The sequence below is a fragment of the Diplotaxodon limnothrissa genome, linkage group LG5 (genome assembly GCF_057381915.1).
Source record: "Diplotaxodon limnothrissa isolate DT_005_m linkage group LG5, D_limnothrissa_male_GT1.1, whole genome shotgun sequence".
NCBI classification, from domain to species: Eukaryota; Metazoa; Chordata; class Actinopteri; order Cichliformes; family Cichlidae; genus Diplotaxodon; species Diplotaxodon limnothrissa.
The window spans coordinates 10,270,927-10,298,664 of NC_140600.1; the positions used below are offsets into that span (position 1 = coordinate 10,270,927).

The window sequence follows — 27,738 nt, forward strand, 5'->3', positions numbered from 1 at the left end:
CTGCCCTGCTCCGGCTCTGTTCTGTTCACCGGGAGGCCTACCTCGTTTAGACTATTAATCTACCACTTACTGTACACGGTAATTGCCATCCCATGTTGAAAAGAGCCCCGGGACAAGAAACCGTGATGATCTTGGCAGCGTGGCTCCCCCTGTCATGCCCTGCCTTGTATTCTCTACAGATTCAAGCCTATTAACACGAAGCTTCAGGGATAGAATTTGGCTAAATTGTAACAACTTGCCTGTCTGTACTCTTATTACATTTTCAATCCACATGTCACAAGTGAAATAAGAGCTTTATGTGAGGAGAAATGGTGTGACATTGGCAAAAAAAAAAAAAGCATGAGGAAAACCCTCCAAACAGAATAATTTACCACAAAAGGATTGCCTCCATTTGCCCCCAAGGGTTGTCTGACACCCTGTTACCCCATCTGCTGGCAATAAAGGTGCATTGCAGCGTCCGCAACAATGATCGTATTCTGTCCGAGGTGAAGTACAACAGCAGCTGGAAAAGAATGAGCCTTTAAGTGAGCACAGCCTTGTGAAAGCACATGACTAATTCAGAGTGACACACAAGTGACATCAGAGGGGGTGACGGACCATGCTGTGACCTCATGGTATTTACGGCTGCTGTGACAGTGGACGATAAGAGGGAACACAGGTGATAAATTCTCTCTGTGAAAGCATTTATTTAGCTGTCGAGTAATCACTTTACCTTGAACTGAGTGGACAGATTTGTACTTGCAAGCTTGTTTTGTGTGAGATTTCAGAAGTTAGAATGAGTGTGTCACTATGATCACCAGGAGACAAAGAAACCTATTTCAGGCATGCAGAGATCAAAGCTGGTTTTGTTGTCTTTTTATGTTGTTTTTAAGCTTCAAGCTCATTTGTGCTCATAAGTTTGCAGACACAAAAAGCAGAAGATGCGCCATTAGTCACGATTGGCCGACACCACAGAGCCCAAAATGCAAGTAACTTGGGAACATAATGGAGCAATTATGTGCTAATTAGCCACACATCCCCTCTAAGAGTTAGAGACTGAATGACTATTCAATATGAGATTTAGTATTTGAGTAGTTGTCACAAGGTGTATACAGTACTGCATCTGCCCAAAAAAGCAGTTATTTAAGATTTAACATTACTTACAGATCACACAGAGTCACAGAGTATCAGATAGATATTCTAAATATGTATCTACCCAACGGATGATATTAACTTTTATCTGGAAAAGTTCATATCAGTTAGTTCCTCTTTGAAACTTGGTATAGAGAGTAAAACTGTGTGTCTTAAAGACAGCATCTGCATGTCTATACACTGATAATTGTTTGTTTAACCAGTGTACCTAGCTAATTTATTGTTCACTCTACATAATGAATGTACCCACTACCAAATGGGTTCATTTAATTTTGCAAGAATCAAAGAGTGATCTTTTTTTTTTTTAATGCAAGAAATTGTTTTCAGGCAGTTTATGTGACATGCTCTAAGTGGAAAGTCAAGATGTTTACATGGCAGAAATGCATAAGCCCCTGTTCATGTTTCAGAATGATGTGGACCAGAACACATCGGCCTCCTTTGCACACATGGCAAGCACGTGTGTGTTCAACAGCAGCAACAGTGTCCACCATATGTTTGGCTCTCTCGACCGCTGCCCTCCAGGCAGCTGTGGCTTTGCACGCCTGTCCGTGTTTATTATAGTTAGCTGCAACTTTACATTTAGGACAGTGAATCCTTTCACTTAGAAGTAGATCCATCTGATTCAAGTGAGATGGATTACAACATCACATGTATTTAATCCTTTCTGGACGCTTGAAATGAATGCAAGAAAATGAAAGTGTATCCCTGGCATGCTGTTCGGTACAGTGATGGCACATTACCAATCTTTTGTTTGCCAGGGGCTGCCAATCTGAAAAAAGATGACTTAAATGAAGTAGGAAGGGAGCTAAAACAGACAGTAGCCTGTGCACTTCCTGCACAGAGACGGTGCATGCATAGCTGCGCACACAATGCATTTTAGATACATGGCGGCTCCTGATGGGTGCTAAGGTTGTGTTTGTTTACACACAAACCTTCACTTCCTGCCCTGCTTTTTCATTGGTAATTAATAATACACAATTTTCACTAATAGGCTCCTTCTCTCACCTCTGTCTCCACCCTTCTTCTGTGTTGTCATTGCAGATGTAGCAGACGGTTACATTGATCATGTGCATTGAAACGGCACCTTGTTGTCTGTGGCCACTTTTAAATTTCTCAGAAACTGGGATCACATAGACAAACATCAGGATATTGCTTCGATGTGAGCCGCAGCACTCCCCCATCTCTCCTTTCGTGCTGTTTTTGCTCAACCTTCTCCAAGTTGTAGGTCTGACTCAGGTGTTCAGCTCACGCGTGAAGTTCACCTATTATTTACAGCCGTATGAAAGGAAGAAACAAGGCGTGTTTGCATCAAAGCCCTCCCAACTGATTTTCCCCAGACGGTATCACTTTTAGTTTTGCCTCGTCAGTTTTGCCGGCCATGCTGATCCAAACAGGACCAATTATTTTTAGTGTTTCTGCAGAATATAGAGGGTGGGAATGTCTGGACTCCTCAGGAAATTGCTCCCCACATCCCAGACAAAGTGACGGACCATTCCCACACCCTTTCTCAGACAATGAAACTCAAATAAATGCTGAAATAAAAAAGTAATGCGAGAGATGTAGTCATTCGCTTTTGCCCAATCCCCCCCCCCTCAAAAAAAAAATTCAACATTATACTACTGTGAGCCACAGATGAACGAATGTGGGACTTTAGAGTGGCCAGCTGAGGTTTGTTCGCATGTAAGTTGTATTAGTATACAAGTGTGTTTATGTGGTGGGAGATGGAGCCTTTGCAGCAGGGGCTTTGTGGTTCTGTCCTGCCCTCCCCTGCACTCTGTGAGGCAGTGTTTTGGACTGGGGCCCAGGACCAAGCCAGAGGCACGCTGCTCTGCTCCAGCCTCTCCAGAGCGCCGACTCTCACTGACATTACATCAGCTGGGGGAGACATAGTAGACTAGTGTGTGTGTCTGTGTGTACTGGAGTGTAAGTGCTCCCTTTAAGCTTGTTGCTCTCAAGCAAAACAAAGTGGTCCACAGATCAGCTCTTCTACTCATTCTGAAAGTGCAAGGTGTCACCAGTAGAAGAAGAAAGAAAGGTGGCCAGCGGAGAGAAAGAGCATTCGGACATGGCTGTGCGTATCATACGTGGGATGGAGGATCTGGTGGCATCGGGTAGCCAGCTTGTCTGGAGCCTGGCGCATCAGACACTGAGGAGCTGGTACAATCGTGGGCTGATGCCATGCAGACGCTTCCTAGAAGCCTGGTTCAGGATTGGGAAATGCTACCAGGTATGAGGGCATTAGTGTAAATATCTCAAGTGGGAGGAAGTCAGATAAAGCTGATTTTACTAGCTGCCTGGGCAGCACTTGTGATTAATTACTGTATTGGATTTTTATGGCCAAACTTTCCTCTGACTGAAGTGAGTCAGTGCTTTTTCCTCATCTGGCTCATTAGTGCATGCATGTGTTTATTTGTGTGAACGTGAGGAGGCACAGGCTGCCTCATGCTGAGTCACAAAGTCTGTTTTTTTTTAACAAGGGTCCCTCTCCCAGGACACGTGGTAATCATTTGGAAAGCAGCGTGACCGGCCGTTTGATCTCGGCGTCCGGGTAACAAGGGGCACTTCCAAAGTTTTCTTTGAAATGCGTGGTTCCTGGAACACCTGAGCGCTGTCTGCGTGGTTTACGTATCTTACTTTCATGGACGTCATCTGGGCAGACTCAGGTTTCTCTCTCGGGTTTTGCTCTTTCCCTGCATGCTATCATGTGAAGGTAAAGTTCATTTGTGTCTTTGAAAGAGCAAACAGAAAACCTGACACTGACTTCTTTGAAAAGGAGTTCTGAAAAAAGACAGGTATCACATCCCTTTAATTTTAAAGCAGCGCTATTTTCATTTTCATAGTACTTGAAATTGACTTCCTCAACCCCCAAAATGCACATAATACAACAATTAAATGTAAGCATTCCTCTATGTCACTGAAAAGTTTGTTGTTTCCTAGAATTAATCTCTGAAGCATCAAAGTGGGCCTGTCTGTGTAGCTTTCAGTCTGTATTATTTGTTTAACCTCTTCATATATTTATAATATTATAATTTTGTTTTCCTTTGTATAACCACTACTTATCCATGTCAATACAGCCTGTATTATTTGAATGAACTGATAACTAGATTGGGAAACCATGGGTTAATTTAGTGAGGTGATAACCTGATTTTAGTCATCATAAAGAACGATACAAGACCTTGTTTCTGCTGTGCACATTATTTTACGGAGGACAGGATACCGTTATAGACACTTTTAACAAATAATTAAACATTGACACGGAGAGTAAAAACTTATGGATGAGAGGCTTTGTGTCCCACGCAGTTTTAGATAGTGAGGTCACTTTAACGACTGGCTGTGAGTTTAAAATCGGACCATTATCTAAAGACCTTTGTCCCTTTCTTTCTGTTTTGATGTCCCCGGCTTACAACAATACAGCATTGATAGATAGGCTCTTGGAAGGACTGTGGCTTGGACAGCAACAACAACTCATAAAAGGGTTGCTATAGTGATTAATCCCTGTTTAAACAATGGACATTACTGTCATCTACTATAATTCTTATCAAGGCAAATCTTGTTATGTGTGGAGTTCAGGAGAGTCCTAAATGCAAAAATGTGGCTAAGAGGTAATATAACAATATCAGCTTTAATACGACTTACCAAAACTGTTGCAAGACACAGTTCAAACATAAACCAGCAGAAGGTCAAACAGCACAACACCAAATCAGAAAGGCAACTGTACAGGTGGCCAGTAAACAGATAAACTGATGACTAACAAAGGGAGGACAGGAGTCTAAATACACAGGGAATTAATGAGACTCTGGTCAACGCAATCAAGAGGCATGTGACAATAACAAGGCTAGAAAAAAAAACCCAACAACAACAAAAAGAGGGAGTAAAAACGTGACATGACGCACACGAAAAGATAAGAAAGAAACACTGACAGACACAGACAAGAAAGCCCAGGAGACACAAGACAAAAGAGAGCAAGACACAAAGAAGTATGAAAAGAGAACCACATAATGGGCAGACCACAACAAAGCTGCCAAAGATGTGTTTCTCATACAGTCGAGCTGCTGTGATTCTTTATGTTTGTCTTTGGCAGAGATTCAGAGGCTTAAACCTTTGGACACGTGCACAGTAGACTGAGGAGGTCGTTTTAAAATCTGGAACTTTACAGCTTTCAGCAAAATTATGGCACAATAAAAAGTTAGCATGACCGTACACACAACTGAACACACACATCCAGCTGTCTCTGGAAGCGTAAGTCTCACTGAGGTTTTGGGTGTTGAAAAACAGCAGCTTGGAAAAGCAGCCTGTGCTGTATAAAAGTGAAATGACTGCTCTGTTGTGGTGCTGAGAACGATATGTCCTAGTACATTTAAGGTTAACAAAGTGCCACAAGACGTCTTCCCTGCCTGTGGTCTCCCTGAATGGAGGTCAGTGTGACCCTCAGTTACCTCCAAAGAGGCCAAATCCCAAAAGTTGTCACCTCAAGTAGGGTAAAGACCCTGCAATGACAGAGGAAAAACCCCCAACAATCAGACAACCCCTATGAGCAAGCACTTGGAGACAGTGTGAAGAAAAAAACTCCATTTTAACAGGAAGAAACCTCCAGCAGAACCAGGCTCAGGGAGGGGCAGTCATGTCCTGCGACTTGTTGGGGGTGAGTGGAGGAAGGCAGAACAAAGGACACTGTGTGAGAAAGCCAGACTTTCAAAATAAAAGATGAAATAGCATAGTGGTGTGTAAACACGTGGAGAGTTCCAATGATGGAGAAATGCTCAGTGCGTCATAGCAAGCACACAGCAGCTGGGGCCTATTACATCTTAACTAAATGATCACCTGATCCAGCCCCAATGAGAAGCTTTAACATTATCACTATAAGCTTTCTTATATGTTGAGATTGTGTTTGCTGGCGCTTCTTCCCTCTAGTGTGTTTCACAGGCTCAGTCTACTACATGATATTACAAAAACCACTTTGGGCTGGTCAAACTAAGAGGGAATGAAGTTTTTGAAAGATGAAATAACATTGAACCATGTCAATGTTTCAGCTGTGCTTGTAGTCGAACTTCCTTTTGACAGTACCAAGCTAGCTGCTTCCCATTGTTTCCCATCATCATGCCAAGCTAAGCTAACAGCTGCTCATGGCAGCCTTATATGCAGCTACTCTACAGACAGGAGTGTTTGAATAAAGCCTGCAAATATGAAGTGTGTTCATAGTACATTGTAGCAGACCGATGCCTCCACTAGCAAGGAATAATATATGTTAACACAAGGAAATGAATATAGCAGTGTCGCTGCATTCCTCAGTGCTACATAGAAATCCCTTTTCTGTATTAATGGCACTTGGAGTGTGCACGTCTCAAATGATCAGAACCAGATCAAAGTGTTGGTGGCAGCTTAAAAAATTTAGTTATAAGTTATCACAAGACAATAATGTTTACGGTGCTCTGCAGTGAAAGACAGTTCTGCTGACTGCAACATAATGAGTCTTACAAACCATTCATCATAAACAATAGACTGGGAATTCAATTAAACTCTGGAGGAGGACATCATTGTCTTTCACTGCTCTTTCTTTACAGCAGAGGAAAAAGTGGGATGACGACATCTTAAATGTTTTCATAGGACTAGTGTTGATGCAGAGGAAGGATATGTGGGTGAAAAGGACACACCAGCAGACAGGATATGGGATCCTGTCTGGCGGCAAAAGAATCTCCATGTCTTTTTCTGAGATTCACTGTGGCCTTATAAAAAGCAGACCTGTGGCCAAAGTGTTGCCAGTGGACTTTTAAACAATAGTTTTCAGACATGTAAAGAGAATGATCTTGTGAAGACTTTGATCTTTGGGAGCGTGGGTCCCAAATGGGTGCTTAGCTTGTGGATTTTCTTACCTATTCACTCCTTCATCACAAAGCCAATCGTGACACTGAAGAGGACCTGAAAAGAGGCCTGAAACAGTGGAGGCACAGCTTTGAGCTGAGATGCACAGGTGGATGTGGAGACAGTGAGGTGTTCTGGTGTTGTTTTACAGGAGTTGTCTTTGTTTCTCCCCTCTAGATGACAGAGGGCCGCCTGTGCCAAGTTCACCTCCTTGATGACCGCAAGCTGGAGCTGCTGGTTCAGGTACGTCACCCTTTTAATTTATTTCACATTGTATTTATGGTGTTTTTATGTTTAAAAAAATAATAGTAGTAGTAGTTTAAACTGAGCTCCTGCATATTATTTAAAACTTTACAGCCCAAGCTTTTGTCCCGTGAACTGCTAGATCTGGTAGCGTCACATTTTAATCTGAAGGAGAAAGAGTACTTTGGATTGTGCTTCATAGATGACACGTAAGTACATTTCCACATGTGTACACTTTAATGCAAAAGTGCACTTGAGGAAAATTTACTTTAACAATAAAAGGGAAATAATTGAAAAATAGCTGTATTGCAAAAATGATTTTCTTTTTTTTCTTTTGCAATTAATCCCTGCTCAGTGGCCAGAGTAACTGGCTCCAGCTAGATCGTAAAGTCCTCGATCATTACTTCTCCAAGACTTCGGGGCCTTTGGAGCTCAAGTTCCTTGTGAGGTGAGTGAGTGTTTTACTGGAAGCATCAGCCTATCATGTCTTATTGTTCTACACACTATAATAATGAGAGCCCCGTTTTGAAGCAACATCCACTGTTTCGTCATGACCAGCAGGTGGCAGTAATGGAACATGGTTTAAATCCAGCTGTATGTCTTCCAAACAGCATTACTGTGTTGAACATGATGATGTGCTTAATGCTCAAACACTGGCTGACTTGCACTGGCAATCTGTTTCTAGTAAGCCTTACTGACCCAAAATAAACTTTTCACAGGTTTTACATTGAGAAGATCACCCTCTTGAAAGACAACACAACAGTGGAGCTGTTCTTCCTAAATGCTAAATCTCTAGTGTTTAATGTAAGTGTTTGCGAGCAAAATGTGTTTTATATAATATATATGAGCAAAGAAAATCAGCTCACAGCAGGCTATGTGAAGTTGTTACATCTGAAGCAAAATATTTTAAAAAATTATTATTATTTTTAATATTTTGTATAAGGGTATCCAAAACTGGCATTTTAATAAATTGCACACAATAGCTGATTGCATTATGGGAAGGTGCATAACAGCTCTGGGTAATTTAATTTTGAGTAAATATTAAGAAAAAAAATCTACATGATGCACATTTTAAAAATAAAACATGCACTTTTCTACAGAATTAATATTGCCCATTTTGATTCCCTATTGTTTTAGCATGACAAATCACAAATTCCCATCATTTTGCTTCAGATGTAACAACTTCCCATAGCCTGCTATGCGCTGATTTCCTTTGCTCATGGTTCTTTACACTGAATTGTTGTGCCTACGTAATATTTATTCATAATATACTGTTATATCTCTCAGTAGGCCCTCTACCACCGCTCAAGAGCAGAATGCTGCTTTCAGTGGCAATTGGAAACCACCTAGTGTTGTTCTAATTTACTAACGGTGTTATCAAAGTCGAATGTTAATGTTTAGGGTACATTCAAACAGAACAAAAGGTTTCAACACAGAAATGAAAAACTCAGAGCTCCGGAGTCACTTTCCCTTTGTATTTTAGTTAAATTATTTATAAAAAAAAATTAAGCAAAATTATTGTGCTACTTGCTGACAAGAGTTAATAAACGTTAATAGATACTGGTGTTTGATTATTTTTAATCATTTTGAAATAAACTTAAATGTGTGAAGTTCTGCGCAAATTTGCTAAAAGAGGACAGGGGAACGTGGGGTATACGAGGAGCACATGAAGGCAGCACGTGATCAAACGTTGCGGTTGCCGTTTTTTCTTTTCGCGGGGAGAGCAGACTGATCTCCATGGGAGACGCAGACTGTTGAACCTGCTTTCGGACCGTACCACTTTGCCGAGGGGGCAGCAACTTCAGTCAGGGCATTAACCCAGGCTCTCTCTGCACTCCGGTGTGTGCGTTAAGTTTTAACGAGTAAACGACAGGATAAATTCGGGGACTGAAAAACATGTTAAATCCTCTTCACGGGCAGTTTTTTTTTTTTTTGTAACACGGGGTTGACTTTGCGAGAGTGGTTCAGTCGGTAACGGTGGGACCGAGGTACGGGACGGGAAGGTTTTTCTCTCAAGTCAAGTGTTTCAAACGGGCTACACATTGTCTTTTTAAATACCCTTGCCAATTTTTTCTTCTTCTTCTTTTTTTAACAACAGGAGACCATTGAAGTGGAGAGTGAAAATGTGTTCAAGTTAGCCGCGTTCGCATTGCAGGTAAGAAAGATTTTGTCGCAGCCTTTCCAGGCTAAAGTGTTGTCACTCAGCCCAAACGAGGACGCTCGGTGGACTCGCAACATTTGAAAATAGTTGTCTCTTGAGGGGGTGGGGGGGGGGCTACAGTCGGAGCTGTTGTTACCCAAACTGTGCCTTTTTATATCAACAGTGACGTCTAAAATCACCTTATGCTTCGACTACATGCTTGCTTTTAGCTATTAGCTATTGAAATGAATGAAATTCAAAATTAAACGTGTTGATGTTTACTATGTAATGTTGCCTTTGTAGTGACTGACCTCTGCGGTAATGTTAGCTACTAGCACAGTTTATTAAGTCTTGACTTTTCTAGCAATATTTTCACTAATTTCTTTGTTTTCCCATTTTTAGGAGGCCAAAGGAGATTACAGCAGGTAAGAACCCCTTGAAATATTGCCTGGCTCAAAGGTCTTTATTACATCAAGTTGATTTTCATTCAAAACAGTACTATCTGTTGAAGTTTAGAAAGATGTTTTGATGTATTGGATAAACGGATTTCCATACACATTTTTATAAGTTAAGTTATGCACTTGAATGCAGGCTTTGCATAATCTATAAAGTATTTGTTCCTGTCATCTATAAAGGAAGCAGAGTTTGCCAAGTTCATTGGTCAGTTCTGTTTGTTTAAACGATGGCTGTCTGTTAATGTACAACTTGCTGGCTCAGATTTTGTATTATGGTGGACTTATCTGAGTTAATAATTTTGTTTTTTCTTTTCTTTTTTTTTTTTCTGGTTGCTCTTGTGGCATTTACCTGAACCTCATGTGGCTTGGCATTATCCACATAGTGCTTTCAAAGACAGATTTACTATTAATTCCTGCCTTTGCGTATGCAATTGCAATGATGCAATGTGTTTGTGCTCTAAACATATGGAACACTTTACAGATTTACTTTTTGGCATGTAGTGATGGCGTCATCTATTAATAAATGTCACGTACCCTAACAAACATGGCCTGAATGACACATGTACAAACATGGGACGTAGTGTACACGATTGGGTCGATGACACTGGTGGGAGATTCTGTTCCAGAGCTCAATAATCTGTTCACTAGTTGTGATAATGCTTTCATAGTCAACTTGCTCTCAGAAGCCTGCCTAGTGATAAAGTGTGTGTGTGTGTGTGGGGGGGGGGTTTGTTTTGTTTTTTTTGTTTTTTTCCCCCTCCAGTCATAGAAGTGAAGGACATTTGCTGCCACTAGTAAACACTGGCCTGTCTGATTGAATGAGCAAGCAGCTTGAAGCAGCCTGAACCTGCATGTGTTGTCTCTTTGCTTTGCCTCTAAAGGCCTCTCCGTCCATTGTGCAAAAACAAAGATTTGTGCTTTGTAAGGCGAGTGCGCTTGTGTTGTTTGAATGGCGATATATATGCAATGCTGAAAATGCAGTTCAACCTCTTGTCAAACCTTTGCCTTTGTTCTCCTGCAGGAAAAAAAGGGAAAAACACAACTTGGCTGCATCTGCTTGTGCTCATTAACTTGCTCCATTTTCTTACAAGCGCGACTGACCTGATAAATATTAATTACCATTTATTATAGCTTCAATGCAGATTTATTCCTCTTGTGTTTCATTTCAGTGTGTTTTGATTTCAGGCTTGTTATATCCTTAAAGTGTAACATGCACTTTACTGTCTGAACTTTCAGTTCATGTGGGTGTAGGGATGGGCTGTACTTTGCCCTGACTCTGAAAGCACAATAAAAGAAAACTGGCCAACAAATCTGTAAGAATCAGAGAGGATGATGGGAAGTTTCCAAATCAAACAGTTCTGTTTTAGTTTTTTGGGAGTTTCGTTAGTCTGTATTTGCAGGGATATCTACTTGCATTGTGGTTGCTAGATTTTAGGCTGTAAAACACAATAGATTTTGTTTACTTTACACATTAATAAATAGAATGGATTTCCCTCAGTGGCAAAATACTTTTTTCCTTGTCTGACTTGATCATAGCACCCCCATCCCATTTATCTACCACTATTATTGTCCTGGTGCATCCCCCACTTCTCTGTGGAAGTATTTCTCATCCCTGTCAGTGATCTCCTTTATTTCTACTCCTGTGAGAGAATAGGCCAAGTAAATCCCCTCAGGAAGCATATGAATGTGCCTCCCATATACTGTATCAGCGAAGGGTCCTGGAGCAGTAAAGATTAGCTGCGGAGGAGTCAGGGAGCCCTCCGCATACAGACACAGCTGCCTTAAGAGGGATGAGCCAGACCCACTGTCCAATTGCAGACAACTTGGCGTCAGGAGGACTCACTGTAGTCATGCTTTTGTTTTGGTGTGGGCTGGCCCCCTGCTGTGATTTGAATTAATGCGCCATCAGGTCTCCCATTGTGTTCTGTGTTAGAATTCCTTTTCCTGTGCAGTATTGCATACTGATTCACACTTTATTGCTGTCCTCTCCGCACCTGCAGGTATAATTCACAGCAACAAGTTTCAGCAGTTCTCTGGGGTTTGGTGGAAGCATTGGAAATCACTGAACTGATTGATGGCTTTAATTATGCCTTACAGTTTAAAGAGCGGCTGGGGATTTTTTTTCTTTCTTTTGAGTAATTGTAATTACCTTCAAACGTAATCTTCAGACATTTGTCTATTCATCTGTTGATGATTTCGAGTTAACTTGAGTGTCTGTTTAGTTCAAAATGTGCGGCGCATAAACCGGCATTACACCCAGACAGTTTTGGTCTTCAGTTCTATTTGCAGGTGTACCCTGTAGTTAGTGGTCGATTCACAGCAACCAGCTCTCTCATTGTGCTCTCTTCCAAACTCGCCATGTCTCAGCCCTGTGGAACAGCTGACACATGAGCATTATCGCTCCCACACTGGGTAGGCTGCTCCGGGTTGGGCTGCACTGGGTGTAGGAATTGCCCCCACGCTGCATTCTGCGGGAAGATAACAGACATAGTAATGAATTCCAGATTGCTGACACGGCAGTGCGGCTGCAGAGTAGATCACCTCGACAACACCAGGCCCCAGCTCCCCATAAAATGTATGCCATCAAACACACAGCTAAGTGCCGTGGCAGCAAAACCCAGTCAACCTAGGAGAGGTAACTACAGGGGAGAATGAGTCAGGAGCCTCTGTCCTTGTGGTGGTTCACTCTTTTCCTTTGGTTTAGGGAGCAGGTTCGCATAGCTGGATCGTTAGGGTTCCGTCTTACCGTTTGATTCCATTACTCTCTGAAGATGAGCTAAAGTGATGACCACAAAGTCAGCTTGAGGTTAAATGGTTATGATCTTAAAGTCATTCAATACTTATTTTCAAGGTTATTGTAATTTAGTTAGATAGCACAAGAGCTGAGGATGTTCTAATAGCTTTATATTAAATATGGTGTGATCTACATATTAATATTATAGGCCTGTCTGAGAAGACATGGATTGTTTTGTAATAGGACTGGCCCATACAGTACTTTTCAACACAGGCAGAGGCTGCCAAGTGCTTGTGAATGGCTTTTGTTCAGGTCTCCAGTGGACTGGCCCGCCAAGCCTGAGCCGTTTTTGTCTGACAGAAACTGTAGACCCAGTGCTCCCATCTACAAGAGGCTGCAGTGACTCATGGTTCAGTATCAGAGACCTTGACAGTTAGTAACACCACAGTTCTGTACAGATAAAGTGATTACAACAGTTGGTTGGTTTGTGCATGAGAACACCCCTTCTTTGGCTTACCCGTGAAGAGGAATCGATATACTATTATTTACATGCAGTAAATTACATAACTGAAGTGGCTTACTGCGGAGAACCTGCATAGAACGGCTTTGATATTTTTTAAGAGATTATTTTTCTCCAAGCCCTTTGTGACTTAAAAGCTCTGCATGTGCTGCGCAAATGAAGTCTGGCAAGACATGAATAAAGCCCAAGTTTTGTCTTGGCGGGACGTTATACTCTTTCTACCTCAGATAAGAAAGATGAAAACAATATCCTGACAGTGCACCTTTTTTAAAGATCTACAAGGGTGAGTTATTGCTGCCATGCCTTAAGATTGAAATCCAAAACGCACTGTGAAAGTCCGAACATGTGGAGAAATGTTCTCGACACATTTTTAGACTTTGGGTTGAGATTTTTGCGTAAACACTGAAATTTTCTTTACTCATGGTCAACACAGGCCACTTACTTTAAGGCCAAAACAGGATACCTTGGACTTCTAAGCATGATTCCCATGTATAGGAAGTCTTGTACACTATTGTGTGTTAACAGGCAATAATCGGTGCAGTTTTGGTGCTTTACTGTCACACTGCCAGCAATAAAGGATAGCACAATAACTTTTTCTGTTACTGTAAATTAACAGAATTTTTTTCCCCCACTCCAGTGCTGAAACTGCTACATCAGACCTGAAACAGCTACCAGTCCTGCCCACCAGAGTATTAAGGGAACACCCGTCTCTCAACTACTGGTAAGATATCTGAGATCTTGTGGTCTGAGAAAACCACAAAATGCACGAGGATAATGAATGATTAAGTAGTTTCGGATTAGCACCAAAGAAACTTTTAGCCAACACCACAGCCCCTTTCTTCACGACTCTAACAAATCTGCTCACTGGTCAGCAACGCCTGGTTGAACACAGCAGTTAACTCTTCTGATGAGCTTTTTTAGGTGTCAAGGTTGAATGCAGACCTAGTCTCTTATTGTCAGAAGCTTTTTCCTCTGACAGTGTGACTCATTAGCATCTGGGTCGTGTTAATTACGTTTGCTCATTAGTCCTGGAGAGCACTGGGAGGTGCTGACAGCCACAGACTGTCTGAAAGATCACTGTCTGCCTCTTCAATCAACTTTGCTCTTGCTTATCTTGGTCATCTGAGGCTGCTACAGTCTCTGAAGCTGATACAGCAGTTTAATATCCTAATTAAAATTACATTGTTATGGTGCTTGGGTGACCACATGTACACGTCTGTCGTTCTCGCTTTCTCTGTGTGTTAAGTTTCAGTATGTTTGCAGTGTGGCTGTTAAGAAATGATTACAATGGGATGTAAATGTGAGGCGTTTGCAGGAGAGGTAGACGAGAGCCATTAGCAAGCCAGTAGGGCAGACTGCATTTTCTGCATGAGCAGTCAGAAAGTGTGTTGGAGAAATGGCCCTCGCACAGCAATCCCTCTGTGGCTTCAATATGCTACACTTGATGGATTATTCATTAAATGTTTTATCTATCCATTTACAGTGAGGAAAAAGTGATTGAACATTACAAGAAGCTGATAGGACTGACCAGAGGGCAAGCCATTGTTCAGTAAGTCATGAAAACAACTGTGTGTGTGTGTGTGTGTGTGTGTGTGAGTGAGAGAGAGAGACTAAAAATGATTTAAGGCTGAACTTCTCTTCTGCATTACAGCAGCTTCTACGTCAGGTCTTACTCTTTAACTTAACATGTCTGCTCTGTGGTGGCTGTTGTTTTAAGAGGTGACTGTCACCATGCCAGAATGTGTCATTAATTAGAGGAGGTGCTCTTAGAGTCGGCAGTTTGCCAGCCAGCCTTGGGAGAGTGTCAGCCCTGCACTGTTTTTCCCAGGACTGTAATTCTGTGCAACCCTGGGTCATTTACACTCCGATGATTTCTGCCCTTGAACTGATCAATGGACTCTGTCACAGCCCTGAAACAAATCGATCAGCTTGCCACTTCAAATGATTGTGGCTTCTCAATGGCTGTAGCTTAAATCCCACTCAGTCTGTTGTATTACAACAGCCAGATGACAGTGATGAAGTGTAAGTGGCTGAATTCCTGTTAACCTGTTCCTCTTTCACTGAAGGTATCTGGCCCTGGTGGAGTCCCTGCCAACATATGGAGTCCATTATTACCCAGTGAAGGTAATGGCAGTGCCTTGTGTCATACAGTAGCTTAACATTAAAACAAGCTTACGTCTACATCTAGTCTAAACACATCAATCTAACCCCTATTCCTACTTTTTTTTCCTATGATGGTTGAAATGTGAGCTTTTTGATTCAGCTAAGACAGCAATCTATCCATTCAGCTTTTCTCACTTTCTTATTCATGCACAGTTTTATTTTTCCCTTACCAAACCTAATTAAATCAAGGTGTGTGAGGAGATCAAACAGCAGTGTTGAAGTTTTAAGAGCTTAAATGTATTTGATCTCTTCTTGAGTTGCAATTGTTGTGAGCCTAACAGGGTAATTACTTTGGTAACAGGCCTCTTTCTTTTTTTTAGACACACCAATAAAGTTACCTCTAAGGAGTGAAAGTGTGGTTTATTTGCATGTGTGTGCTTTCCTGCAGGACAAGCAAGGAATACCGTGGTGGCTGGGAGTCAGCTATAAAGGCATTGGCCAGTACGATTGGCAGGATAAGCTGAAACCTCGACAGGTGGGTTGACCTCTCGTTATAGCTGCTGTATTTGCCACAGTTGCTCTTCTTTCTCTTGTCCTGTCTTTGGTGAAGGTATACTTGTACTGCATTCATCTGTTTGTCAGATGAATCTACTTTGCCAAATTGCATGAAACTTTATGGAGACACAGAGCCTGAACTAAAAAAGGGATATGTTAAATTTTGGTTTGGATCTGCGTTCCTATTTATAATTTACTTGTTTTACTTGTTTGTTACTTTTGTTTGGTTTGCAAAGTTACTCAGACTAGCTTAGGGTGTGGGCTTTATAAATAGACCTGGCTTTCTTACAAGTGCCATTTAATACTTGATCAAGTCACTCATCGAATGTAAAGTTGAAAGCTCTTAAGTTTGTGGAAGTATGATGCATTGAGGGTCATTGAAAGGCTTTGTCTGATGACAACTCTGCTTCCACTCATGTGTTTCTTGCTGGCTGGTTAATGATCCATCCAGACTGTAAATAGGTGTAATTAAGCCTCTGGTTCCCATGCCAGTCAGGAGAAAGAGGAACACAGATAGGGGGGGGGAAATATTTTGGAGTGTCAGTATGTGCGTAGTGCTTTCAAGGCTGCAGGAGTAAATACAGTATGGACCAGTATTAGCAGGGGTGGAATGCAGAGTGGTATGGATTATAAAATCTGCTTGCTAAGTTTAAGTGGTAAAATACACAAAGACCTACACTTTGAAAAAATAGTGTCATAGTCCTTTTTTGATTAATTCTAAAAATATATCACCAGGCCAGTGTGTTAAATAAAAATAACAGCTCTTGCAAAGCTGTTTTTTTTTCTATAATTTGTAGCTTACTCCAGTTATATAAGATTAGTGGCTTTAAAATTATACTTATAACTTGTACTGAATTTGTAGTGGTGTGTGTCTTAAAACATCACTCTGGTAATAATGTAGTTTGTATAGTATCCATTGCAGTTTAAAGATTCCCTGCTTATAGGGCAAACGTTCTTAATGTGTAGCTGTGTCCGTGATTGTTGTCTCCTTTGTCTGGGAGGTGTCATTTAACAATGTTCTACCCAGGCATTTTCACTGGCCTCTTTCTTTAGTCTCATCATAGCTGCTTTTATACAGTATGAACCTGTTGACATAGCAGGGTGTGCAGTACTGAGGCAAGGCATTAATGGGCAGACGCACAGCGTGGCTCTCCCAGCAGTCCTATAGGAGGGGTAATTATGGTGCTCCAGGGAAGCAGCAAAGCTTTGGGACCAGAGTTTTCTCCTCGATAGCCAAGTGGATAGGTAGAATTTGTATTTTGGGATGTTGGAAATGTTCATCCAAAGCAAGACTGCCTTTTTGCCTTTTCTAAGTCTTCTACTCAGGGCAGGAGCATAAAAACTTCATAAGAGTTTCCTGTTGGGGGGGGGAGAATGTGGCTTTTTTTTTTCTTAATAACTCTTTTTGTTGTTCTTGCTGGTAATTAGAAGCCTCTGTTTCCCTCATTTTCCTTTACCTTGAAGGGAGGTCTCTATATCCGGGTAGTATTCTTGTCTTAGTTCATAGCCCTTGTATTCCACCCATCCCATCCCTCCTTGCCTCCTGCCCATCCCCTCTCAGCATGCTGCATTCATTATGGTGTGTGTGTGTGTGTGTGTGTGTGTGTGTGTGTCAGAGGGAACACAATTGATCAAACAAAACAAAACAGTTATCTGTGGATGTGGGTGAGGTGCTGGATTTTAGTATTAAGGGGAGGTCAGTTGACCATCACGGCAGTTTTAAATGTAATTTTCAATTCTGTGTGAACATTTTCCCTTCTCAACAATGTTGCTTTGAACAGTTTTTCATTAAATAGATAACAGGAAATTAGTACTTGCTGCCATTGTTGTAGTGCTGATTTAAAGAGGACAAAACATTTGCTCAGTGCTGCTTTTTTATTTTTTGATTGTATAAGTCTAGTAAAACTAAAAAGCAGCTATGATAGCTTAACCCAATATTATCTTCTTTCCACACACCCCACTTTGATCACTTTTAACTGAATACCCTGAAACTGAAAAGGCCCCTTTCCCTGCTGTGCTTTAGAAAAGTGACATATTTAGTAAAGTGAATACTCTCCCGCTTCCATTATGCATACATAATGGAACTGTATATAAGCATGTAGATAACACCCACTGATTATCTATCCCAAAGATCTGAATGTGGAATGGGAGGAAAAAGATGCAGAATTGTAATTAGGAAGCCTGTGATGCTTTAATATGAAGGAGCAAAACTGGAGTGCCACAACTGTTTCTGGGACTCAGGCAGATGGCAAGTCGACATTTAATTTCTTCTTAAATTAAACCAGGAGTCAGTCTCCCTCTCTCTCTCTCTGCGTCACTTGGGCTCTCTCCCTTCATGTAATGGGACCTCATGCTGGTCCACACGTACGATGAGCCAGCAGAACCAAAACCAGTCTTCAGGTCATTACGAGACAGTGTCAGCTGGGGGTATAAAAGTGTTCTCACTCTCTGTTCAAGAAAAATAAAAACTGAACAAACTTCTTTTCTATGGTGTGTGTTTTTGTTGTTTTCCTATTTTCACTCAACTCACCTCACTCCTGTTATGAAATAAAACAGGATGTTTTTTGTTCCAGGAGCTACATTTTTATCAGTTTATCACTACTTTGAGCTGTGTGTCATGTTGTGTCATGCCATGGAAATGTACAGTGTTCAAGTAGAACCCTGGTATGTGACGTACTCTGTGATGGGTGTGGCAGATCTTTTTCTGTATTGGCATGTGAGTCAGGGCTCCATTTTAAAATCCATGTATGATTTTTGAGGACTTGTGGCCCTGGGGGTCCTTGGGCTTGTGGGTGTGTCTCCATGAGAACAGCCTGATCCCATCTGAAACCACAGGCATTTCTGGCACACTTCCACCTGCCTGTAATGACACATTTGGCAAAAACAAGGAAGATGACAGAAAATGAAGACAGAAAATTTTTGTGTGCTGTTAATTCCGGTTAGTTTTCTGGTTTTAGCAAACTGATTCTGCTTTCTCTAAATGTGATCTGGGTGATTTCATGGACTGTTTCCTCTTTGAGAGGTCTCGTGATTGCCGAGTTTGAGGTGTGTCACATCTCTAACATTTTTTCGAGCAGTGGTTCTACCAGAAGCCGCCTTAGAGTTTTATTATGCGCTGGCACACAGGTGTGAAGTTTCTCTAGCAGAATGAGTGAGCCAACACAAGTATCAGTTGTTACTGTGTGATTGATGTTAAATGGTGGTGACTAGACAGTGGTAATTTTCGTGAGGACCTCCACAAGAAAATTAGGTCTTTAAATGTGTCTACCAGCTGCTAGGAGTGCAGTATTTAGTGGAATGATCTGTCATGCTGGAATACCCTGTTTGAACTAAGCATTTATGTACAGTTTCAGTATTGTAGGCTCAGGTTGTAGGGTAATTTGGGCCATGCTGTGTGCTCACTTGCTCTCACAATGGCAAAGAAAGCCACTGCTATTAATGATTATCCCAAAGTTACTTATTGCCAGCATGTTTTCTTGGTGGGGGAGATGGTTGTAGTGGATTATTATACATGGCAGTGCTCCGTCTTCTGTTTACAGTAAGGGCGGCAGAACACTTCCCACATTTAGTGTGGGGCATTTAAATGTCTGTGAGTGACAGTAAGCAGAGCAAAGGTGAAATATCTGGTTCATCAAATAGTTGTGTACAACCTGCTTATCTGGTTTGACCAAAAAGGAAGAGAGCTGCGTAGAAGAGAAGGGGGGGGGGAAAGAGAGTGCAGAGCAGTACTAAGCACTGGAGGCTGCAGGAGGTGTCCCTGCTATCGTAGGAGGAGAGAGAGGTGGAGGAGGGGTTGGGGTTAAGGAGGGGGGTGGGGGGGCGTGGCTATCTCAACCAAAACTCTTGCAACACCTATCTGGCTTCACAACAGACAAGAGAGAGTATTGTTCGAAGAAGCTCAAGCCCTGTGGGAAAGGCAAAGGATTCAATACAAGTCCAGAGAATTCCTCAGAGATTTGATAAGCACAGATACAACGTTCACGGTAAGCCATGTTGTGGTGTCCACTAGTTACCTGTCAGGCTGATTTAAATAATCTTTAAGTTGGCATGTTTTAGTATCTTTGTGCTCTTCTCTAGATTGTTAGTGTGTTGTGCTTTCTGTAATGTGTAAAGCATTGTGTCTGTCACTGCTGTGATGTGCTGTACTTGTTTTACTGAGAATAAACTCTGAAAATGGAACTGGATACTGGATTCTTAGCCCGAGAAGCATGTGTGTGTGTATATATATACGTTTTTGTACAATGGGGCGTTTCAGTCCTTGTCTCGTGAGTTGGTATCAGGTAAAGCAGTTTCTATGAACACTGGCAGCCCCATTGTTTTGGTCTTATTATTATGTTTTTTCCTGTACGTGAGCAGAAAAGAGTTCTTGAAAGGCAACAAAAACTTTAAATCTGTTTGAGTTGTTTCCGTATCGGTAGAACAGATGTTTCTTCTGACACAGAGAAGTCGTGTCTGTTCTCTTCAACAGAGAGAAATGAAAAGCTGGCTTGCTGCCTGGCACAGTTTTGTTCCTGCAGTTGCAGCAGCTTCATAATTACTCTTTTGTTAGCCTGAACTTACACCTGACTGGCTGGCCCACTGAGTCCCATTCATGACTTGAGCAGTTATTTTGTATACGTTATAAACCGTGTTCACAGGCAGGCTGCTGTGGCTGAATCTAAGCCAGTTTTCTAGATACCCACCTCTCTGCTTAGTATCTTTTGGTGGTATTGATTCCTCTTTTTTGTTCATGTAATGTAAATCCATATTTCTATAGTGTTGTGTTGGCTGATGTGTGCTCAGTGATGTGTAATCTATCTCTGTCTGTCCCTTCCCCTCCTTTCCGCCGAACCCTCTCTGTGTCTCTGCAGTTGTTTCAGTGGAAGCAGTTGGAGAATTTGTATTTCCGTGAGAAGAAGTTTTCAGTGGAAGTGAACGACCCGCACAGGTCAGAAGACAAACCCACTTACTTTATCTTCACTTAACCTAATAGCTGCTTTCCTTGTATTCTGAAGTGTTCCCATTTTAGCAACTGCTCTTGCTTCCTTATCCTACACCTTACACACTGTGAAGGTCATCTGCAGCCACTGGCCCATTTAGGACACCTTGTTAAAGCCTTTTAACATGTCTGTTAAATGAGTCTTTTCCTGCTGCTCAGTGGCTGTTTATTATTCTAAGGTTGTTATAAGCCCTCTGCCCTTAACACAAGCTTTAATGTGCCACTTCCAGCAGTTAAAGCCATTATTAAACCTAACAGACAGCTTCAGATTTAAAATTATTCCTCATATCTACTTAGTATATTATTACACAGAGATCTAGAAGTTTTAATTATTAGTTTTAATTAGATTTAATAATATTTTTGTTCTCCTTGTGCTGTCTAGTTATTTCTAATTTCCTTTGATTTGTTATATAGCTGTTATGTATGTAACGGGTTCTGTAGTTGGATAACAAACACTGTTGCTGAACTACGTGAAATGCTTCGTTGACACTTGAGCCCTTACTTCCTTTATGTACTCATATAAATGTGTTATCCATGTTATCGCTCTGTAATCAGGTTAACTAGCTAGCAGCTAGTTTGGCACTCCCTTAAGCATAGAATGACTGCCTCGCATTCTCCATTTTCGCCAACTTGCTAGAGCTGTGTCCACTAGGTCTGACTTTAAAATGTTTCATCCACAAACAAGCATGTTCTTTTGCTGCCAGTAAGAGCTGACTTTTAGAAGTTTCTAATGCTCTCTGAGAAACTGAGCACCCGGTGGATTAGTTTTTGATGACAGTGTCCTCACAAGAATAGGAGAGTCTGTAGTTGCACTATGCTGCGAGCTAATGTGGCTGAAGTAAGCATTTGATCATTTGCCCACAGGCCAGAGCTAAGTGAGCACCGTAATACTGAAGGACAATCAAAAATGACTTAAAGATTGATTTGAAAACAATAAATAAGAATTGGCTGTGGGTTACTGTTTTTTCTCTTTGTGCTATAGTGGAAGCTAAACTTGGCTGGATTTTTTTTTTCTTTTTTACTGTCATTCCCTTGTAATATATATTTGTAATATAAATACATGAAAAACAAGTTGATTAAAACCTTGTGCTTTATGGGATGATATGACGAGTAGTCTTTTCTGGATACATACCAGATTCATACTGTTGATACCAGCCAACAGATCTTAGACCAGCATTAGTTTGGCTTATATTTCCTGGGACTGTTTGGGGCACACTGGGCTTTAGGTACACACCCAAAATAAAATGAGGAATCTTTAAATGAACATATTATAGGCACTCGAATTTAAGCAATTAAACAGATTGTATCTGCAATACAGCAAGTATTGGATGTCCATCTTATCTTCTACAGAAGAGCAGTGACCAAGCGAACCTTTGGACAGTCTGGCCTGGTTATTCACACGTGGTATGCCAGCCATTCACTAATTAAAACCATCTGGGTGATGGCCATCAGTCAGCACCAGTTTTACCTGGACATGAAGCAAAGCAAAGTGAGTGTCTGCCTGTTTTTTCTCCTCCATGATTCACTTTGCTTTGTTCACACTGTCTGCCAGTTTTTCTATTGTGAAACACAAAGAAACAGTCTACACCAGTTTACACCAGTAATTTACACTGTTTGATGTGTTTAGAGAATATGCATGGTGGTTTCTCGGAGTAGAGTCAATCATAAGATTGAAGAGACCATAATGGACTTTTTCCTTGTTTTTAGTTTTTAAATTTTGAATGCTAAATCTTCTTGTTATTTGCATGTTTTTAGTTTGTCTTGTGGTGTTGACCTATTTTCAGTAGGCTGTAAAAGGAGTAACCTCTAGATGGATTGCAACAAAGAAAAGCTTGCAGTCTTTTTCAGTTTGAACAGTGACCGAATGATGTTTAAACGGTTTGTTGTGTCACAGCCTTTTACAACAATGACTGTTCTTCATGTGATACACTGCCTGATCCGTGTCCCTTACTCGTGACTAGTGTAAATATCTTGACTCAGAGTTTATCGAGGGCTTCCAGTTTTAAAGTAAACAGATTCCATGCCATTGAGTTTTATGTTGGAAGGTTGTTAGGTCTTAAGTTTAAAAGCTGTTATAATTCATGTAACCAGACCCTCTCTAATTCACTTTTGCAAAATGAAACTGAAAGTGCACAAAGTGCTTGAAATTGCACCCCAGGAAATACTTTTATGATGTTGTGGATATAGTATTCATTATAGAATTGTAGTATTTTACGTATTTTTGTTTTATTTGTAGCTTAAGGTGGGGGGATAAGGGATAAGGCACATGTGCACAAAGAAAGTATTTAGTTTGGAAAGCACAGAAAAATAAAATACACTGTGAATTAAAAGCAAAGATCCTGGAACAAGTGTTCAACTCTTCCGGAAACGCACACTGGGCTTGAGCACTGAGGCAGGTGTTATGTGTGTTATGTGCATTTCATAGTTAAGATGGTTGAGTGTGTGCGGTTGCAGTTATATGAAGTTATTCAGGCTATGTCTTGGAGGCGCATGGCATGTCAGGTTTGATGCCATGCACAGGAAGTCAATGAAGTCAATTGATGATAAATATTTAGCATGCCACTGCAGCTGTCATGATGCACTGTGCTATCAATAAAATTAAATACTATCGCCTTCCCTTTTCTCCTCCTAATCTTCTCTTTCCTCACTTACAGTCAAAGATGACCACTACCAGGAGTTCAGGAGACATCGCAGTAGACCTCACTGAGATCTCCGCCCCCCGGATCACTAAACTTTCCAGTATTGAGAGCAAAAATCACCTAATAATGGCCAGCAATGGAAGCCTAATCTCAACTGGTAAGCAGACAGATAATCAAATAATGACTTCTATTCTACATCAGATTGATAGGTGATAATGTATTAATTTTTTTTATTTTATTTTGTCCCTGTTCCAGGTTCTGCTGACTCTGAAGTCAGCGACGAACAGAAGAAAGAGAAGATTGCTGAATTGAAAAAGAAGGAAAAGGAACTTCAAGACAAACTGTCAGCGAAACTTGAAGAACTGAAAAAGATCTGCTTAAGAGAAGCTGTGAGTGTCTGTCTTACTGGATTTGTTTCCAAAAGTGTCAAATTCTCAGCTGACTTCTGGCTGCTATTCTCATTTGCAGGAGCTTACAGGAAGATTGCCTAAGGAATATCCCCTGGCCACAGGTGAGAAGGTTCCTCACGTGCGACGGCGTGTTGGGACAGCCTTCAAACTGGATGATCTTTTCCCCTATGATGAGGTGAATGCAGATATTTGTTTGTGCTGTGGTTTTGCTGTGTGAGGCTGCTGTGACACTTGAAACACCATTAGTGCCCCACTGTTGTTGTTTAGCTACGGCTCATTTAGATCAGCTGACTTTTTAAAGTGAGGCTTTTGGAGTTCAGTTCTGTTTTTGAGGCCTACACTGTGTAACATATCATATGAGACTCTTATGGGGAGCTGTACCTAGTTTCTGTCTTTAACTAAAGATGAGTATATAAAATGACTCTAAAAGACTGATGTCTTTGTGTTTTTAGCTTTGAGTGCTTTATGTCTGTTTCTTTGTTCATATGGGTGCCTCTGCTCCAACAAGATCTGTGTGTTTTTTGGAAAGTCCCCATTAACTGTGTCAGTCTTGTGTTTTCCTACAGGATCCACATCTGAGGAATCTGGAGAGTCGGTTTGCCTTGCAGCAAAAGATTGTGGAAGCAGCCATGAAGCTAGCCAATGAGGCTGACCTGTGCAAGACTGTGAAAAGGAAAAGGAAGCACAACTATCTTGACGCTATGAGAAACCTGGAAGAGATTGAGAAACAGATCAACGACTACAGGGTCAAAAAAGGACAGAAACCCACTCAGAGAGCCTCACTGATCTTACGAGGTAGATTTCACGAACAGTGGCAGTGACACATACTTGCATATCAGAGCTTGTAGAACATTAGTCATAGTGAGACAAGACTGTGGATAATAATATCAGAGACATTTCTTAGAACACTTGTCTCTCTCTGTCCTCTGACCAGATGATCCCCAGCCTTCAGAACTCAGCTCGCTATCTGACAGCCTCACTCTGGATGATGGTTAGTGTGCTCAGTGTGCATGTGCTTCCTAAATCCCATCTCATTTATGAATGAGTTATACTTAAAACAATGACTTTTCACTCCCAGATGATGAGCTTGGCTCCCAGAGGCAGCGGTCTCGTTCAGTCCAATACTCCCCCAGACCACACCACGCAGACACTCTGGATGCTCATTACAATAAAGACAGACGAGCCTCTGCCAATGACCAGCTCGCAGACAGCAGGTATGCGACCAGCACCCACACTCATGGAGCATACTTTATTAGTGTCCTAACACTGTGACTGAAGAGGAGACTGAATGTGAGCAACTACACAACTCTGTTCAGACACAGTATACAGGCAGAGCTCAACACACAGGCAGTTGGAAGTATGCGTGTAAAATGCTAGAAAATAAAAACAAAGATACATGTAGGCAAGTTGAGAGAACCACTGGATTGATGGGTATGATGACTGATGACAGGGAAACATGGCTGAACTGTTTTTCTTTGGAGATACGCAATGCCTGTTGTTTCTCCAGGGGCCTGAAGCGTGAAGCTAGTACAGACCTGTAGAGTAGATCCAGAGCTACATTCCTGACAGTCAACCTCCTCCCTCCTTCTCCTGCCTCTCCAACAGTCTGCTTATCAGCCCAAACACACCGGCTTTAAAAATAGATGAAAAAACAACATGTCTCTGCCTGTAAAGGAGCAAACAACAATCCCAAGCTGAGAGGAAAAGGGAAACAGAAGGCGGTGCTGGAAATGTTGTTTAAACACCAGCTACTGCGTTAGTGTTTAGAGTGGTGCGGGTGATGTTTTACTCTCAGGTTCATTTAAAAGAAGGGTGGTAAAAGTCATAATGCTTGCTGCTGCATGAAAAGATTAATGGTCTATGCAGTGGAACTCATTCAGGTGTAAGGAATGACTAAAGTGCCGCAGTCGAGCAAACCCTGTTTTGTTTTTTCCTTTTTTTTTTCTTCCTTTCCTAGATTTACTGTCAAGAAGATAGTGGTGTTAATCATCTGAACATATTTCCTATCTGTGTTCTAGATTACATTATGACCAAGACCAGGAAGCGCACCATTACAGTCACAATGACACCTTATCGGTCTACAGCAGCCCATGTAAAGCAGCTTCCAGGCAGCCACGTGATGCACGCAGCATGCCACCCACTCCCCTCCTCACCCGCAACGCATACAGCAGCACACAGCTGAGGTATGAGCTTTATGTAGTTCTTTCATTATTTTGAAGACCCGCTTCATAAACGGCTCTTATGCATTACATTCACTAAACTTTAATTTTAATTGCAGATCAGAGGATTCTCCACAACACTTCCGCCAGCGTAGCGGGAGTCTGGAGTCACAGTCTCAGCTCATGATCGAGACCAAACCATCCATGCCAACACTGACTGTCCCGTCAGCTCGACGCAGCAACAGCACCGAGATGCTCGATGACGGTTCCTCCTACACAAGCCAGTCTAGTGTGGAATACAGCGTCCCTGGTAACCACCACACCCACGGGCGCAGAGTGCGCGGGCGCCACAGAAAAGACATGTACGCCAACACGGGCAGCATGCCCAACCTGGCTCAGCCAGACACTCGGTGCTATGGCTACCAGCCTCGGGCTCGGCCCACCACAACAGCCTACTATGTCACAGGCTATCCCAACTACGCAGAACCGGAGCCTTACTCCAATGGAGTCTATGTTTACGACAATGAAATGGAGGGACACTATAATGTTAACCCTTCCTACCACCACACCCAAACAGCTTATCAAAGCCCCAGCGTGTATGGTCACTACGGTAATGACGAGATAGACGGTGCATCACAGAACGTGTACGCCACGATACGGCCATCCAGGCAGCGTCCAGTGCCTCGAAGCAACGAACAGATCAACAAGAACATCCAGAAGGCCCTGGTGGCTGAACACTTGAGAGGCTGGTACAAACGTAACACTGCACAAAAACAGGCTGCGTACGACTATGAGTATGACAGAGGCTCCCAGCAGAGTCTGGGCTATCCAACCACACATGCACCACAAGCCTACAGCAGCAGGAACCTTTCCTACTCGTCAGGTTAGACAATTTCACAATGTCCTCTGAATTATGTTTCTAACACTGGTTCTACATGTTGGTGGGTTGTTTTCTGACTTGTACCATTTTTCTGCCATGTCCTCAGTAGCCTCCAGTGGAAACTGGCACAGTCACATGACCGGCAGTGCTATGCTGGAATATGACATGCCCGTGCATGCACCGCAGTCTTTCTCTTACAGCACAGCCTCCTACGCCCACTCCACCCACAGCAGGTAAGATGGGAAAAACCTGGCCCTCAGCTCTTCTACTTATCCAATAAGCCACTCCCTGATCCTTCTTATCCTCAGAGTTAAGTGCTAGTGTTTAATTACCTAGAGGGAATGGCTACAGAAAACACGAGCTGCTATTTGGTGTTTTATCCCTTACACCCATCAGCAATGTGAAATAATGTGTTGCCAATTTCATCTTTTCTTTACCTTCACCTATAAATTATGAAACTGAATCCACAAACAGGCCAGTGTTTAATTTCACAGCCGTATTCATTGATGGGATTAGAGGATCTGTGCTGCCCGCAGTCAGTTCCTCCTAAGAGCTTAAAAATGGTTCTGCTCTCCCTAACTGTCCACTGGCCCCTGCTCTCTTATAGATATGGCGACTCCTGGCACAGCCCTGATGGCCAGAGGTGCTGTGCCTTTATCCCTGCTAGTTCTTCCTCCTCTGGTTATCCTTCCACTTCCTCCCTGCCCTCTTCTTCCTTTCCCTCCTCCTCCCCCTCCTCCTACTACTCCCCTGGCTGTCGGGTCAGGCAGGTGGCCTCCAGCCCTGCGCAGCCACAATCCTCCAGAGGGCACAGGCTCAGTAAGGTGTCTTTTTCTAAAGGTAGCTCATAGTAAGTAAACAGCATCGGCCAGACCCCGTGCAGTTGCTTCTTTTAGTGTGCCCGCAGTCTGACTCGTGAGTCTGCTTGTTGA

The 27,738-nt window shown here is 42.1% G+C and overlaps 1 protein-coding gene across 1 annotated transcript; it reads left to right on the forward strand.

Moving 5' to 3' along the window:
• The first annotated feature begins 3,196 nt into the window (after positions 1-3,196).
• frmd4ba (FERM domain containing 4Ba) lies at positions 3,197-27,703 on the forward strand. Its single transcript, XM_085354826.1, has 24 exons — positions 3,197-3,358; positions 7,168-7,233; positions 7,348-7,442; positions 7,589-7,681; positions 7,953-8,037; positions 9,192-9,221; positions 9,332-9,388; positions 9,776-9,798; positions 13,720-13,803; positions 14,566-14,631; positions 15,149-15,206; positions 15,634-15,720; positions 20,591-20,667; positions 22,069-22,207; positions 23,373-23,514; positions 23,613-23,746; positions 23,826-23,942; positions 24,334-24,562; positions 24,702-24,758; positions 24,846-24,981; positions 25,786-25,950; positions 26,046-26,809; positions 26,913-27,039; positions 27,414-27,703. Exons 1-24 carry the CDS (start codon positions 3,197-3,199, stop codon positions 27,655-27,657), a joined length of 3,237 nt encoding a protein of 1,078 aa, XP_085210952.1. The 3' UTR covers positions 27,658-27,703.
• The last annotated feature ends 35 nt before the right edge of the window (positions 27,704-27,738 follow it).